This window comes from Oppia nitens, unplaced genomic scaffold (assembly GCF_028296485.1).
Source record: "Oppia nitens isolate AA-2021 unplaced genomic scaffold, nextdenovo-longstitch-racon4-pilon3 scaffold8_pilon_pilon_pilon, whole genome shotgun sequence".
NCBI classification, from domain to species: domain Eukaryota; kingdom Metazoa; phylum Arthropoda; class Arachnida; order Sarcoptiformes; family Oppiidae; genus Oppia; species Oppia nitens.
Window position 1 is genome coordinate 1,347,505 of NW_026533252.1, and position 18,189 is coordinate 1,365,693.

General features: G+C 30.8%; 3 protein-coding genes across 3 annotated transcripts; 2 read left to right on the forward strand and 1 right to left on the reverse strand.

Moving 5' to 3' along the window:
- Positions 1-188: 188 nt before the first annotated feature.
- Positions 189-5,031, reverse strand: LOC128963927 (poly [ADP-ribose] polymerase tankyrase-2-like). Its single transcript, XM_054310473.1, has 13 exons — positions 4,550-5,031; positions 4,390-4,488; positions 3,895-4,326; positions 3,722-3,816; positions 3,637-3,654; positions 3,517-3,560; positions 3,416-3,450; positions 2,590-3,333; positions 2,058-2,521; positions 1,869-1,991; positions 559-1,786; positions 413-471; positions 189-344 (listed from the first exon to the last, which is right to left on the reverse strand). Exons 1-13 carry the CDS (start codon positions 4,749-4,751, stop codon positions 264-266), a joined length of 3,624 nt encoding a protein of 1,207 aa, XP_054166448.1. The 5' UTR covers positions 4,752-5,031; the 3' UTR covers positions 189-263.
- Positions 5,032-5,897: 866 nt separating this feature from the next.
- Positions 5,898-11,122, forward strand: LOC128963929 (huntingtin-interacting protein 1-like). Its single transcript, XM_054310475.1, has 23 exons — positions 5,898-6,044; positions 6,537-6,600; positions 6,685-6,827; positions 6,896-7,033; positions 7,103-7,179; positions 7,249-7,310; positions 7,369-7,509; positions 7,600-7,657; positions 7,731-7,806; positions 7,882-8,016; positions 8,080-8,150; positions 8,228-8,300; positions 8,367-8,585; positions 8,653-8,721; positions 8,785-8,962; positions 9,035-9,124; positions 9,202-9,396; positions 9,458-9,699; positions 9,764-9,916; positions 9,985-10,085; positions 10,157-10,386; positions 10,819-10,866; positions 10,931-11,122. The coding sequence occupies exons 1-23, from the start codon at positions 5,958-5,960 to the stop codon at positions 11,050-11,052; spliced, it is 2,772 nt and encodes a 923-aa protein (XP_054166450.1). The 5' UTR covers positions 5,898-5,957; the 3' UTR covers positions 11,053-11,122.
- Positions 11,123-13,091: 1,969 nt separating this feature from the next.
- LOC128964252 (protein strawberry notch homolog 1-like) lies at positions 13,092-18,029 on the forward strand. The gene is made up of 10 exons (XM_054310825.1): positions 13,092-13,580; positions 13,649-13,702; positions 13,757-14,177; positions 14,250-14,632; positions 14,703-15,550; positions 15,605-16,842; positions 16,904-17,050; positions 17,111-17,319; positions 17,385-17,799; positions 17,872-18,029. The coding sequence occupies exons 1-10, from the start codon at positions 13,509-13,511 to the stop codon at positions 17,967-17,969; spliced, it is 3,885 nt and encodes a 1,294-aa protein (XP_054166800.1). The 5' UTR covers positions 13,092-13,508; the 3' UTR covers positions 17,970-18,029.
- The last annotated feature ends 160 nt before the right edge of the window (positions 18,030-18,189 follow it).

Consider the following 18,189-nt stretch of genomic DNA (forward strand, 5'->3'; position numbering starts at 1 on the left):
TATATATTTATCAATTAATTGTAATAACACAACACATATGTCCTAATTTTGTTTTTAATAGCTTTGTTTTGACAAAAGAAAACTAATTGCAATTTAATCAATTGGATTTATGTATTATTGATTGTAAAAAATATACAAATAATTGTGTACACATGTACTATTATATTAAATTATTTATTTCTACGTGATAAAATAAAAAAAATTATTATTGATATAAATCTATAAATAACTATAATTATAATCATAATATAAAAACTATACAATTATGTATAAAAAGTGGACGATTGGCCGTTCAATGAATCAGGTTTAACGATCTGATAAGTTATCACATACTCGGGATACGCCTATATTTAGATTATAATTATGCAATTAATCATAAAATTAATGCTCTAAAATGTTAGGTTTATCATACCTGTTCTCCTCTATAGATAACATATTCAGGATAAGTAAGACCACCACCACTCGGACGACCTATCAATGACACATAAATGTTAAGTACGATATATACTATATAGTGATACTTTATATAATAAAAATATTAAATTATAAACAACTAACCAATTATGCTGTGATGACCGGGTGGTGAGTGAGCCATCTTAAGCGCACTGAACTGAAAGAATGATTTACCCAAAGCTACGCGACATAACAGCAGTTGGCGTTTACAGACATAACATGAACGGTCCTTATGCTGTGGACAACCAGTTCCGCCTCCAATTCCATAAACGTATTGATTGCTTTTGGAGCTGTTTTCGGCAAAGTAGATGCCGGCGCCAAACATTCCGCCGATATAAGCGTGCCTTTCATCGAAACCTTTCTGAATGATGGCATTCAAGAATGGTGATCCGTGGAACAACATTCGTTCATTTGAGTAGTCGTGGTTCTCTTCCAATATCTCTCTACGTCTGTGACAATACCGTTCCCATAGTTTTCGATTACTGATTCGTTCGATTTTAATGATATGATATCGATTGAAAATGCCTCCCGAATGACCATTATCTTTGTGTTCCCGAATTGTACTCTGCATTTCGTCCTCTACGGCTTTGTACTCTTTGTCCGTCGCATTAATTTCTTTCAATACAGTGCCCGAACTCAATGGAATGGAGTGGTGTGTAGATGAATGTGTCGATAGTAACACTTTTTCAATGCCTTTAAGCAGTCGATGTCGATGACCATAAGCATTGACACCAATTTGCTTAAGTTCTTCGTGACCCATTTCAGATAATATATCAAATGAGATCTGTTCCCTAACAAAAAGCTCAATTAAATGATCTAAACCTAAACTTTGGAGGAATGTTGTCATATTAATAGATGGCAATGTTGATGATGGCAAATAATTAGTTATGGAATGAGAACTAGATTTCTTTGCAAATCCGTCGGCGCACTGACCACTCGCCGATGATATGTCTCCGTTAACATTCTCGCTGTTTCTTTGGGATAAAAGTAGAGTCAATGCCGACGGAATATTCGTTTCACTGGATCTAATTGTGGTCAATGAATTTGTTTGAGCAATTGTTGATGTGGTTAGACTGGGAGTTGACAACGGACTGCTTTTAACTTCTGTAGGCTGTGGAACAGTAACAACATCTTTGGAGGTCAGAGTTAATGACATAACTGAAGAAGACAAGGAAGGCGTCGAGTTTGGAGCCATTGCATCCATTAAAAGACATCTAACATCATCAGCTGTCGCTAAATCAAGTGGTGTCTGATTTTCGTGATTTTTAAGATAACAGTCTGAGCCGTGAGCTAACAGTAGTGCACATACTTGGGTTCGAGATTTTTGAGCCGCCTTTTAGAAAATTATGACATTTAATACATCAATAATAATAACAAATAACAAGTTATTAAACAATATTTATTTAATGACAAACCTCATGCAATGGCGTAAATCCCCACCGATCGGTAGAATTTACAGCCGTATTATGTTTGATAAGTAAAGCAGCGATATCTAAATGACCATATGATGCACTGTTATGTAAAGGAATGAGACCTCCCTGGGTTTGGTAATAAAAATATAATTAAAATTAATTACAATAAACATAATATTGATAATTATATACTTTATCGGTTGCGTTAACTTCTGCTCCTTTTTCAATGAGAAGTTGAGTGCATTCAATATTATTATAACCGGCGGCTAAATGTAATGGCGTTGAATGCCTTCCGGCCGAATCTTTACAATTGACATTCTCATTGGTAACTAATTTCATCAATCGATTCAAGTCTCCCTTTTTGGCGGCATCCAGAATGGCTGACTCACCCATTAACAGATCAGTTATTTCTTGATCACCATCTTTGACCAAATCGATAGCTCTATTGCCATCTCTATTCTTCTTTTCTTTATCGGCGCCATTCTTCAACAACAATCTTACGATTTCAGTCTTACCCTTAGCTGATGCTTCGTGTAATGACGTAAACTTCCAGAGATCTGTGGCGTTAACATTAGCTTTATGTTTAATTAGTAGTTCCGCGACTTCCAAGTGTCCATAACTGCAAGCGTTATGCAATGGCGCTAACCCTCCCTTGTCTTAACAAATATAATTAACATATAGTTTACGGTATAACACATTACTACCGGTAGTTGTTTTTGCAAACCTTTAGCTGAAACGTCGGCATTTCGTGACAAAAGAAACTCAACGACATTCAGTCGATTATAACCGGCAGCAAAATGAATTGGTGTCGATTGTCGGCCATCGATGTCCCGACAATTGACAAGATGTGGATACGTCGTGAGTATCGTCTTAACTACTTCTAGTTCTCCAGCTTTGGACGCTTCCAATAATTTATATTCAATATCTCCAGTTGTGGTCAATCGATGATTTATTAGCAATTTTTGGACATTTTCTTTAGCCATTTGATCCACTGTATAGCCCTGTAAACTAACAATCGAAATGTCTGCGCCGTACGACAACAATGTCTGAACGGCGCCAATATTGCCGTCTCGAGCACATCGATGTAGAGCCGTCTGACCCAATCCATCCAAAATGTTAACTTTTGATCCATTTTTAAGTAACAACTCGAGTACATCAAACTTGGAGTTGTCTGCAGCCAAATGAATTGGTGCCAAAAAATCTTTGTTTTTTTCGTTCAGATTTGCATTCTTTCGTATAAGAAATTCACAAATTTGTTTGCGCTTTGAATGTGAACAAAGAACCGCATAATGTAGGGGCGAATCACCAGTAAATGGGTGCTTAAAGTTTGTGATTTCTGGTGTCAAACATTTCTTAACTTTTGTGATCTCTCCCTGAAGAATGGCATCCAAAAGACAGTGACCTTTATATTCGTAAGCAATTCTTTCCTGTAGTTCTCGTGTCGGAGACATATCTATAGCGGTTTTTCCTAATAAACAATTAATAAATCGGTTATTATAAATAAATACTATAGTGTATCATATTTTATATCAAATAAAAGTTATTAATACCGTGACAATTAGGTAAATAAGGATCAGCTCCATGACTGTTGAATAAATTTTAAAAAACATTTATATTTTTTACTGTTGAACCTAATTCTGACATATAATACCTCAATAATAGAGAGCAAACTTCTACTCGCATTTTTGAGGCAGCCTTTTATCAAATGAAATGAAATTGATTTGAATTAAAAATACAATTAAAAGTAAAAAATAAATTTTGACAAAAATACCTCATGTAATGGTGTAAACTGAAAAAATAAATAAATAATAAATTCATAAAAATACAATCACTATATTAATTACATGTAGACATACCTGCCAATGATCAGTGGCTGAGACGGAAGCGCCCGCTTTGATTAGGATCTCACAGACATCGAAGTGACCGTAAGAGCTGCTGTTGTGCAGCGGAACTACAGATAATAATTTATAGTAATATTACATTAAAATCATAAAAAATAAACCAAACAAACAATTACTAAAACACGTACCGAGACCTCCCTTGTCCTGTGCGTGACAATCTGCTCCGCGACTTATAAGTAACTTCACTACATTAATCCTGTTGTAACCGCTGGCTAAATGAAGTAACGATGATTTGCGGCCATCACTTGCCTGACAGTTGACATTCATAGGAACCAATAGCGACAGTAGTTTTTCTTCGTTACCATTACGTGCAGCTTCAAGAAGTTCATCCTTTTTATATTCACCTAAAAATATACTTTTGGTCAACGGATCGGCCAAATCGAGAGCACATTTTCCTTCTGAGTTCAATAGGTTTGGGTCGGCGTTGTTCTGAAGCAAAACAATGCACACCTCTATCTTCGCTTTGATGACCGCCTCCATCAACGGCGTAAAACCCCAATTGTCTTTAGCGTTAGGATCGGCTCCATTACGCAACAAAAGCTGAACTACTTCGGCGTGACCTTTCAATGACCAAAACAAACACTTATAACAAAACTAAACACTAAAAATTATTACTATAATACCAAAACTGGAAGCGTTATGAAGCGGTTGAAGACCGCCGTCATCTTTAACAGATACGTTGGCCTTAAGACTCAACAAATACTCGACAATATCTTTGCGACCTATCGATGCATTTCATACAATATTATTAGTATTTCATAGACCCGTATCAACAATACTGACCAAATCCGGCAGCAAAATGAAGTGGTGTTGACTTTCGGCCCGAAGTGTCGCGAATGTTAACATTAGCGGTGTTGATGAGCTTCTTGACGCGTACAACATCACCATTCTTGCAGGCCGTAAACAATTCCTTGTTGGCCACGGAGTCACCGCCGATGAGTGACGAGTCGTTAAGACATTTATGAGATGAAATGTTTGTATACATATCACTGCTGATGGCCAACAATCATAATGTCCATCATATCAAGTCTTACATCATAAATGATCACCAATTGTGAGTATCACTGCTTAAGAGTGTCGGCAAAAGTCAAAAGCCATTAAATAATACAACAATTGGTCTCTTAAGCGATGATAACACACAACAACAACAACAACAATATTTTAAGAAATCAATTGTATATACAATACACTCATTGAATAACACATTGAATGGCTATTACTTTATAATACATACAAGTATTACACAACAGTATTGTATTAATATCTGTATTATATTACTGTATATACAATACACTACATCTACTGTATTGTAATTTACAGTACAGTATAATACTGTACAACAAATTATTAATGCATTTCTTATAAAATTAAAAGTGAATTATAATAATATTAATAAACCATAAATAATCATAAATTAATAATTTTTATAATAAAAATTTATTTTTCATTTTATTATTAATTAGTATTAATATAATATGTGTTGTATTGGTCGGCAAACGTTAGTTATATTTAAACCGTGTGTTTAAATGCCAGCTTTGACTGTACTATAGTGTACTGTAGTGTTGTTTGTGACAAAATTGCCGATCATTTTATTGTTTACGTTATAACATAATAACAGTACATATTTTTATTGCATTCATAGTAATCATTGTAAACACACTAAACCCTAACACAACTTGTGTTCACTCATTAACACTAATCATGTATTAGTTATTATATACCTATTATTATACTATACTATAGTTCAGTATTAAAAGTAATATTATTTTTTCAATTTTTCTATCAAAACATTAATGTATTGAAAGTTTAATGCAAATCATTATATAAAAGACAGTATTATTTATGTGTCAACTATTATGACAGTACTGTATATGATATGTTGAATAGAAAAAAATCAATTATTTTTGTATTAATAAATGATAAACTTTTTTATTTTTAATATAATGTATTATTGGTTAGTTAATTGTGTGACACGTTATCAGACTTGAAAAAAATTGCTGATAAACTGATTTCATTGTTGTGTTGAAAATTAGTTTACATTAATTAGATCACAATAATCACCATAACGTAGACGTGAAACAAATATTTTTATATAAGATTTATGTCATTTAATAATTTTTTTAAACAATTAACAAATAAACAAAACAATAAATAGTAATAATTTGAGTGATTTTGAAAGTAAATCACAAATATGTCAACACATATGCAAAAAGTTTTGAATCCTCGCAGAAGTGGCACCAGTTTGGACATCGAGAAAGAAAAACAAGAGAGCAATCAGGTATTGATACCATTGATGTCAATATTAATACCATTAATAATATCATTAATGACAATCCAAATAAATTAATATTTTATAAATTGTTTATTATGTTAAATATATTTCAGGCATAAAAAATTTTAATTTTAATACAATTGAATTACCGTTAGTTTAATAATACTTTTAGTACTGTTGACGACATTATCATAAATATTGATACTATTTATAGTTATTGATTGATTGATTGATTTTTTATTGATTTTATTTGATTATTTAATATGACATTATAAAGTAATTGTTAATTTATACATTAAAATATACAATATAGTAAATTGGGTATATATATGATATTAATTATAGATTTATTCTACATATTTCCTCAACTGATATTTACAGTAAATATTTTATACAATTAATAAAAGGCATATTTAATTAAAAAATTATTTAATAATACCGGTTATATATGATATAAATTAATAATAGAGTATTAATTGCGATAAATTGTTGATTTAGTTAATAAGTATAAGCAAAGCGATTAACACCAATGAAAATCCGGTTAAAGAAAAACATATCAGAAGTAAGTTTAAAGACAACCATTAATTTTGATGATTAAAAATGAATGATATGTACTAACTGTGCGCTTAATCTATCCTAATCTAAGCCATAATAATCGGTACCCACCAAAACAAGAGCGCACATCTCTTTTGGACAATTGCTCGCAATCTTCGACTTCAAGACAATCCGATTCTTTGCTGGAAGTTTTGTCATGTCTTACATAAATTGTTACGCGAAGGATATCGAAAGGTTTGTCACCGCAAGTCATATGAGTTTTTTAATATCTTATTATTTTATTATCGGATTTGTTTAATCAGACAATTGCCGACTCTTATCCATTCCGGTCAATGCTCAAGGATTTGGGCAAAATGTGGGGACTCTTGAGGGAAGGTTACGGAAAATTAATCCAAAACTATAGTAATTTACTTATTCGTAAAATTGAGTTTCACGCAAATGTATGCAATATTTTTCGTTACCTAAATTATTATGTATATAATGTTAAAATTAATAATTATTATTAACAGAACCAACGTATTCCTGGAAATTTGATGGTCAGTGATGAAGAATTGGATACAATCGGTGAAAATGATGTCAACATTTTGTATGTCTTTTTCATAACTATTAATATATGAATAAAACTCAATTTTATTTGTTTTATACTTACCGTTAGCTTTCAATTATGTTGCGAAGTATTTGATTATTTGGACGAAATATTAAGTCTTCAATCAAACGGTATATTGATTTTTATAATTTATTATTTAATTAGACTATTATTTCATTACTTGAATAGTGTTTGGTTCACTTGATATGAGTCGATCCAATTCAATGACAATGGCTGGTCAGTGCCGTTTGGCACCACTTATCCCATGCATTCAAGACTCGAGTCAATTATACGACTTTTCCGTAAAACTATTATTCAAATTACACGATGGTTTGTATTATAAAAATATAACTTTAATTTAATTGCTAATTAATTTTTAAAAATGAGAAACTATTAATAATTGTATTATCATTGCCTTAGCTCTACCGGCCGCCACATTAGAAGGACACAGAAATAGATTTTTAAACCAATTTAATATGTAATTTATTAAAACTAATTTAGTATTTTATTACAAGAAATTGATTAATATTTGATTTTTTTTTATTATCAAGTCTTAAGTCATTTTACTTAAACTCGAAAAATCTACAATATTTCAAAAACTTGATTCAAGTGCCGTCACTACCAAATGTGAGATTACTATTATATTAATTTTTATTTAATTTAAGCAATAATTGCATTAAACTATTAAATTATTATTTTCAGGAACCGCCTAACTTTCTAATCCAATCAAATCTTGAGAGTCATGTCACACCAGTTTGTATACTTCCTCCTGAATCACCCGAAGTGGAAGTGGATCAGGTGGACATGAATTTAGTAGACCTTTCATTCAGTTCAGCGGTATTTTATTATATTTTGAAATATTTATTTTTAAAGATAAAAATTTTGATATGATTTTTAAAGACTGATGACACTAATTCAATTTGGTCTCTAAATAACAACGATAACAAAAATGACAAAGAAATTGAAGAAAAGTATTTATATTTTCAATTTTGAATATTAATGTCAGTTTAATTGTAATATAGTATGTCATTTGATAATTATAATTAAGGGATCGGATTATCGAAAAATTAATGGCTCACATACAAGAACTTGAAGTTCAGATGAAAAACATTAGAGCTGAGGTATCTGAAGATTTTTTAGTTGTTGTAGAAATAATAAATAATTTTTGATTTATTTGGTATGAATAGGATTATCAGATAATGAATAAATTGAAGCAAAAGATATCTGAATTGGAGTTATCTAAGGCTCAGATTATGGAGAAAGAGATCGAAGCTCTCAAAGAGTTGGAAAAACAAAAGAATAATAACGAGAATACAGAAAGTGTTGTCAAACTAACCGATCGATACAACAGAATGAAAGATATCTATAATAATCTAAGGGCTGAACACATTGAACTGTTAAGAAATGTAATCATTATTTAATAATATGTTATCAATCATTGAATTTAATTTTTTTTAAATTTTATTCAAACAGAAAGCAGAAATTGATAAACACTTGTCTTCAATACAACAAGAGTTAACTGATTCACACAATTCTAAATTTGTAAGCATATTATTATAGACAATGAGATAATTTTAAATCATATCTAAAATTTTTGTATAAAAGACATTAGAGTCACAATTACGAGATTTAACCAGAAAAGAGGCACAAATCAGTTCAATGAGTGCTGAGAGCAGTGATCTTAAGAAAAAAATTGTTGAAAATGAAAACCAATTGATTCAAATCAGAAATGATTTGGATGTATGTAAACGTAAACTAAAAGATCGCGAATGGGAACTATTGGGTTTGTTTTTTTTTATTGAGACATAAATTTAATGTGATATTAATCTTGTATTGATTTGATTTATCATTAAAGGTATTGTAATAAATATAATGCAGAAGTTATCACAAAATACTAAAACACAAGATATTCAGAGCAGTTCCGTTAGTGTCAACTGTTCTCCAGGTATTGTTAATACTATTGATAAGTTAATACAGTATAACCATGTGTTTACTTATTATATTTTTGTGATAAAATTACAGAATATTTCTTCAGTCAACTCAATGAATTGAGTAAACATTTGAATTCATTAGAAGAGTCGTCAGTATTAATACCATTGAATCCATCCATTGATACTCTAATTTCCAATATTTTGGACTATTTTCTGCAATTATCGTATTCATTCAATTGCGCCAAAACTATATACTTAACTATACCTAATATTGATAGGGGACAAGGTTTGCGTCATTTTTATTATAAAAACTATATTTTTTTAAATGTCTTTAATTTGATTTTCAGAATTAATGAATAACTGTAAAGAATTGATTGATTTGTCAGTGAATATGAGTAAAAAAATAAAGTCAAAGTTTTATGACTCCAATACATTCATTGATGTTAAACAATGTTTGAATAAAATTATTTCGATGAACGTCTATATTATACCCGAATCGGTGGACAAAACGAAAAATTTAGAAAAGTTGTTGATCGACGAGATGAGCGAAATGGATAAAGCCATCAATGAAGCGGTTCTCAGAATTGAGGTTTGTCTACCAATTTATATAATATTAATAAATTTCAAATAATTATTATTATATAAAATAATAGCAAATGTTAGAATTGGCTAAAAAGAAAGACACGGGAATCAAATTGGAAGTAAATGGACAGATACTCGACGCCTGTACTTATCTAATGAACGCAATTAAGCAACTGATCCACGACGCCAAAGAGCTTCAAAAAGAGATTGTTTCACAAGGAGGGGTAACTTTCTATTGTATAATTGATTTTATAATAAAAATTACCGGTAATTAAAATAAAATTGCAATTAGGGATCAACTTCTATGAAAGACTTTTACCAAAGAAATCATCGCTGGACTGAAGGCTTGATATCTGCCGCCAAAGTTGTGGCCGCAGACGCAAAACTACTTGTGTATGACTTAATAAATAAATAATTTTTAGTTAAATGATTTATTTTATCGGTAATTATTTTTTCAAATAAAGCGAATCGGCTGATAAAGTGATATTAGGTTCTGGAAAATTTGAGGAACTGATTGCCGCATCACAAGAGATTGCCGGCGCCAGCGCTCAATTAGTTGTGGCCTCTCGGGTCAAAGCGGATCCGTCAAGTGATAAATTGGGTAAACTGTCCAAGTCTTCCAAAGTTGTATCGGAAGCCACAGGAAATGTGGTGGCGATCACTAAAAAATGTTCGCAAAAGATTGAAGACGCGGGTAAGTCATGTTTAACACATAGTCTTATTAATTACAAATATCTGATCAACAATACGTTGTAAACCTTGTGACCTAAACGTTGTGACCTTTAAAAGAGACCAAGGGCAAAGTTGTAGATAATTTTAAACTAAATAAAATTGTAATTGGTCATTTTTTAATAAATTGTATGATTAGCTAGATAATTGCAGTCGACTATTATTTTTAGAATTTATTTTCTATTATTTTCAACAGTCGTCTGTAAATTATCTTGCTAATCATACAATTAATTAAAAAATGTCCAATTACAATCTTATTTAGTTTGAAATTATCTACAACTTTGCCCTTGGTCGCTTTTAAATCAAACGTATTGTTGACCAGATAATTGTAATTAATAGCATCGCTGCTGTTTAAGACTCAATGTTTAACAATATATTGCCGTTTTTAATATTACAGATGACCTGGACTTCTCTAAGTTAACATTACATCAAGCAAAACGACTCGGTATTATAACTTATTTTATTGATTTTTAATATTTTTATTTTACTAAAATTGTTTATATTATCAGAAATGGATAGTCAGGTGAGAGTTCTTGAATTAGAGAATGCATTGGAAAAGGAAAGACAGAAATTGGCGGCTCTTCGCAAACAACACTATCATTTGGCCGGTGCTTCGGCCGGTTGGACGTGAAGTCGACCACTTGTGGCCATTACTACTGAATTCAATTGCTATTTATATTGTAGTCATTTTAGTTTTTGTATACTATAGATATTAATCATTTGTGACATCATATTTGGTTAACAAACTTGTAATTATTATAAATTATATTTTATTATTTATATTTAAATTTATTTTAAATTTACAACTTTTATATTTTATTTTACATATAATTTGCACATTTCCTATTAAATTATAATTATAAATAAAGTATAAACTGTAAATCAAATATATGCTATTGATTTTACTGAATTATCAAATAATTCAATTATTTCATACAATGTCTATGAATTTTAAATGATTTAAAATTAATATTAATTAAATTAAAATGATATAATAAGTTATAGAAATTTCAATAAAACGATTTATCAATTAAATGTTTATTATGACAAATAGTCATTTTTACTGTATATTTATTAGTTATTTATTTAAATTGTTTGAAATTGTTTGATATAATTATTAAAATATTATTATAATTATTTGTAATATTGTATCTAAAAATTAATTTTACATACAATAAGTTTGCAGTGTTTCGATAGTGTTAGCACTCAAATAGGATTATCAAACTATCAAACCTTGAAATCAATTATTTATGAACAAAACGTTTTCAGTAACCGAACCTTAAAACCGAAACCCTTTTCCGGAACCGAACCGTTCTCTTAGTTCTAAAAGTAGTTTAAGTAAAATATCCAAACTTTGAGTACATTTACATAAATAGATCATTCAATGCATTGACTTTTAATTAGAGTTATTGTGAGTCAATTTGTGACCATTTCATACACATTAAGTTAATACACATGTATTATACAAAAGTGATAAAAAGTGATGTAATGTATAAGTAATTGAAATTCAATTCAATTCAAACACCAAAATCAATATACAGTATAAACGCATTGATTATTCATTATTATTATTATTGTATTAATAAATGTGAAGTCRATGTTAATCTATGAAACTATTAGTAAATGTTTTGTGTTTAAAGTGCATCTCATCATACATTTCATACATTTTACACATTTGATTATTTATGAATCATATAAGTTATGACTTGTAATTTGTTTAATAAATGTTTAATAAAATTAATTCTTGATTTTATTATTTTATAAGTTATAACTCATATAATAATGGTTTTTATAGTATTTTGATGTTTCTAAAAGTTTTAATTAATTATCGTAAAATTGTTTATTGCAAATAAAACCTGATCCACCCATTTTGCATTTACAGTACACGGCTTATGAGCTATCGAAAACTCGGGCCCTTTTTATGTATATTACATATGTTTTTTGTGTAACTATATCTCTATTAAATAATTATATAATTACATAAATGATGTCGCATTTTTTTAAACAACACATGACAATATGGTATCTTTTATAATTACCAAATGTAGCACAAAAAACATAAGTAATATAAATAAAAAAGTACCGAGTTTGTTCTGAAAATGTTTAGTGTATATACTTTACATTATATCAAAAGTACATTTCACTTATTACTGTACAAACATTTTTATACTTAGATTACATTAAACTTTATAAGTTAATTATACAATATATACAATAATTCATTATAATTTAAGTTAAAATTGGATAATTTTATAAATTTTAAAAAAATACTGTACTTTTATTTCAATTTTGCTCATAATATATTTATTTCATAAATTTTTATCAAACAAAAAAAATATTATTAAAAAAAATACAAATTTAGAAAATAATACTAATACTGTATTATTAATTGTATAAAAACTTGAAATTTCAATTTTAAATGATTATTATTTTCAAAAGTTTACAAAATTTACATTAGAAATTTAGTATTACAATATTAATTACATATTTTTAATTTAATTGATAAATTGTAATCAATCTATAATATAAAATGATTATATAATTTTTAGTAAAAAACGGTAAAAATATTAACATATTTTAATAGTTTATTATTAAATAAAGTACAGTAAAGTACATAATTATAAGTTATAACAGAGTAGTTACTGAGTCAGTAGTATAATAGTGCGCACGTGTTGGATATGTTTGATTATATTATAGCAGTATTATTGTATAAAAGGGAGAAAATAAAGCATTTCATCGAATGTTATGTGCGATTGGTTTATGTATTCAAACAAAATTTTTGTCGCAAATATTGCATTCAATGATTGATTTAATTAAATAAATGCATCGATTGATTGAATCGATTGATCCAATTGTTGGACACATTATACGACAAAATAATTGTACGATTGATGTGTTAATTGAATAGCAATTGAAATGACATTCGATTTAATAAATTTCAAGTCATTTGATATGATTGACGACTCATGTGTTTTGATACACAATATGTGTTTCGCAACAAAAACCAATGAAAAGACATTTTTTAATTAATTAAAACTAATTATTATTATTATTATTATTATTAACTAAATTTGTGTCAACAAAACAATGGACAGACAGGACTTACTGTCCTCTGTGTTGGATGAGTGCGGACTAGACTTCAATGATATGACAGCACAGGTGGGCATCAATTGATGACTTGTTTACTATTTATTGATCACATGTTTTGATATTATTTGATCCATTAGGTGATCCCCGAAGAGGTGGTAACACCAAAAGTGTTGGTCCCTAACGTAGTTAAGGTATGTTATAATCTATTATTAAATGATTAAAATTAAAATGACAATTGATTGCAGACACCAACCATCGGATTGATGCCTAACCACAACCACAACAATAACAATATTTATAACAACAACAAGATATCAGTGACGACATACTCGTTGTTGAGACCAACGACACCCAAAACCCAAACGTTTAACGTGAACTATGTTGTCGATGGTAGCACTGTTAGCACTTCTAAAGCGGGACAAGTTGTTTATCGGCCAACTGTTCCCACGATCGCCACAACAACGGTTTCATCACTGATACAGCCGTCGGTATCGCTGTTATACCCAAACAAAATGACTATCACTGCAAACAATTCATTACTTAATAAGACGCAAATGACTCAAATGACGAATAATTTAATGAAAGAAGAAGACAAACTCGAAATGGATGAAGAAGACGATGAGTTCGCTACTGTGGAAACATTTAACAATTATATGCCATCAAAATGTAAGTATTTACAGTATAATTGAATTTAATGTTCAATTACTAAATATATTTATGTATTAAATAATTATTTAGTGAAGTGTGGTATCAAACATCCTGATCCCGTTGTAGAGACCGCTTCATTGTCTAGTGTTTTGCCTCCCGATGTTTACTACAGACTAGAGATTCCTGAAGAGGTGATCGACTCGGGAAAGCTATCTGCCTTACAGTTGGAGTCGATAGTCTACGCCTCTCAACAACACGACGTCTTTCTTAGTGATGGCTCAAGAGCTGGTTTTTTGGTCGGCGACGGAGCCGGTGTTGGAAAAGGACGTACTATTGCTGGCATTATTCATGAAAATTATCTAAAAGGACGCAAACGTGCAGTTTGGTTGTCTGTTAGCACTGATCTTAAATATGACGCCGAAAGAGATCTTTACGATATTGGAGCCAAAATAGATGTTCACTTATTGAATAAAGTAAATATTAGTTATTTTAATTAATATTAATATAATTTTAATTAAATTAATTTGTATTAAAATACAATAGTTTAAGTACGGCTACCGAATTCATTCGGAAGAAAACGATAAAGTGAAACGTGGAGTGATATTTGCCACTTATAGTTCACTTATTAGTGAGTCGACAACACTTACTGGTAAATACAAGAGTCGTTTTGGTCAACTGGTTCAGTGGTGTGGCGAAGATTTTGATGGTGTTATTGTGTTCGACGAGTGCCATAAGGCTAAGAACTTATTTCCGTCATCAGGTTCGGGAAAGCCAACAAAAACAGGTCTCGCAGTTTTGGAAATTCAAAAAAAGTTGCCAAAAGCACGCATTGTTTATGCTTCAGCTACCGGTGCTTCTGAACCAAAAAATATGGGATATATGATACGTTTGGGTATTTGGGGTAAAGGAACACCTTTTGAAGAATTCGCACAATTCGTGAATGCTGTTGAAAAACGTGGTGTCGGTGCCATGGAATTAGTCGCTATTGATATTAAAATGCGTGGCATGTATTTGGCCCGACAGCTCAGCTTCGAAGGCGTACAGTTTCGCATTGAAGAGGTTCCTCTCGATAAAGATTTTATTAAATTATATAACAAATGTACTGATTTATGGGTCAGTGCTAAGCTTAAGTTTGACAAAGCATTAGAGCTTATGGATTGCGATAATAACCTTAATAAGACAATTTGGACACAGTTTTGGGCATCACATCAACGATTTTTTAAATATCTTTGCATTGCATCGAAAGTCAAATTTGCCGTCAATTTTGTTAAGGAAGCGCTTAGAGATAGTAAATCAGTTGTTATTGGTCTCCAATCTACAGGTGAGGCTCGCACTTTGGAACAACTTGAAGACAATGGTGGAGAACTCAGTGATTTTGTGTCCACTGCTAAGTATGTTTTGTAATAAAATATAATTTTATGGTTTTAATTATTTTATATATTTAGAGCTGTTTTTCAATCACTGATTGAGAAACATTTTCCGGCACCAAATCGCAAGAAATTGTTGAGACTATTAGGTCGTGACACTAGTTTTTTTGATGACTTGGGTATCACTCTGAAGCGTAACGCCAACGACGAGATAGTGGCTGCTGTCAGCAATGACTCGAAATATACGACAAATAACAAAAATAAAAGTTTTTCATCTGACGAGTCCAGTGAAAGTGATTTTGAAAGTGTTGGAAGTGATGACAGTAATGAAAGTGATGATGATTTAAGTATTTCTGATGATTTTAGCGATGACTCTGATAGTGATAGTGAACGTAGAAAACGAAAATCAAATTTTTCGGATATTTTTCTCAATCGAAAGCCTAAAAAACTTAAAAAGGATCCAAAAATGAAAAAAGTGAAGAAAGAGCGAAAACAGAAGAAAAAGATGATAAAAATTGAAGACCAAATCAAAGCATTAAATTGTGAGACTATGTCAGCCGATGCCGGAGACAATTGCGCCAAAATGAAAGATAGTCTTCTTCAAGAGCTTGAAAGACTTAATGACAAATTACCTCCAAATACATTGGATCAGCTAATCGATGAGTTAGGCGGACCCGATAATGTGGCCGAAATGACCGGTCGTAAGGGTCGTATTGTTTGTAACGAAGAGGGAAACGTTCAGTACCAGACCAGATGTGAGAACGATGTCCCACAAGATATGTTAAACCTCGTTGAGAAGCAACGCTTTATGGACGATGAGAAACGGGTGGCTATTATCTCGGAAGCCGCCAGTTCTGGTATATCACTTCATGCGGATAAAAGAGCTAAAAATAAACTAAAAAGAGTTCACATAACTGTCGAACTTCCGTGGAGTGCCGATCGAGCCATTCAACAATTCGGTCGAACTCATCGATCTAATCAAGAATATCCACCAGAATATGTGTTCCTTATATCAGAGTTGGCCGGAGAAAAAAGGTTTGCCTCTATTGTGGCCAAACGTCTTGAAAGTTTAGGCGCTTTGACTCACGGCGACCGACGCGCCACTGATTCGCGAGATCTAAGTCAATATAATATTGATAATCGTTACGGACGTATAGCTCTTGAGATAGTTATGAAATCAATTGCTCAAATTGAGGACCCGATTGTGAGTCCACCTAATGATTATAAGGGAGATTTCTTTGAAGATTGTCGTCAAGGATTGGCTGGCGTTGGAATCATACAATTGTCCTCTTCGGGAGCCATTACTCTCGACAAAGGTTTTCAACGATATCTAAAAAAAATTGTAAATATTTTGTTAACTTTTTGTTATATTTTTAGATTACTCACATATGACTAAATTTTTAAACCGACTGTTGGGCCTTAGGGTTGAAATACAAAACGCTTTATTTAAATATTTTAGTGATACCATGGATGCTGTGATACGACAGGCCAAACGCACCGGTCGTTATGATTCGGGAATTATTAGTATGTTTATAGCTTTTATTGTTTATAAATGATATAATATATTTGTTAATCATTATTAAGATCTAAGCTCTGATGTGGGAAATATTGAGCAAATGGACGAAATAAGCTATTTTATTAAGACATCGGGTGTTGCCATGAAAATACAATTACATCAAGTGGTTATGGATAGGGGTCTAGAATGGGATAAAACATTAGAATTATATAACAAATCTTTCGACAGTTGTTCAAAGGATGACATCAAAGATATGGGATTTTATATGACATCAAATGTAAATTGATTTTATATCACATCAAAAATAATAATAGTTTAAAAATATTTGTAAATTAATTTTAGAATCAAAACACAAGGAAAAGCGTGTTTCTGGCACTTCCAGACTTCAGTGATCGCAATCAGTTTAGAAAGATTTACAGAGTTTATAAACCAAACATTGGTTTGCAATCAAAGTGCGAAACTATATCGGGTTTGAAGGAAAAGGGAGTCAAAAAACCAGCAGAAGAAGTGAAAGCTCTCTGGAAAGAGTTATATGATTTGTCTGACACCCGGTGTAGTCATATTCTATGGAACGGCAGCTGTAAACGCCTGATAACTAAGCAAATGTGTAATGTGGGGGTCCGTAAACATAAATATTGTATATTAAGTGGTGCCGTACTCACCATTTGGCCTGAACTCGAAAAAGCCATTCCTTATCTTCAATCGCATAGACTTCAGATCGTTAGACTAAAGACAGGAGAAAATAGTAAATTTATTGGTAATTATCTTAATTTAATTGATTATATTTTTATGTTAATTACTATTATTTCTTAACTTTATCTGTCTTTAGGACCAATGGTTCCTCCGGCTTATGTCGAAGTAGTCAAACAAACATTACAACAATTGCAAACTAATGGCATTCATGTTTCGTCAGCACTTAAGCCATAAAATTATATTTTAAATTTTATAACTTATTATTACAATATGATAAATATTGATAATATAGTTATTTATCTAATTATTTTGACAATTGATGTAATTTTTAGACATTTTTTTCTGTGATAACGCATTCACAATGCAGTGTTAACTATTGATGTCATTATTATTTAGTTAGACTGTCTATACATAAATTTGTACAGTAAATATACATATATAATATAGTATATAA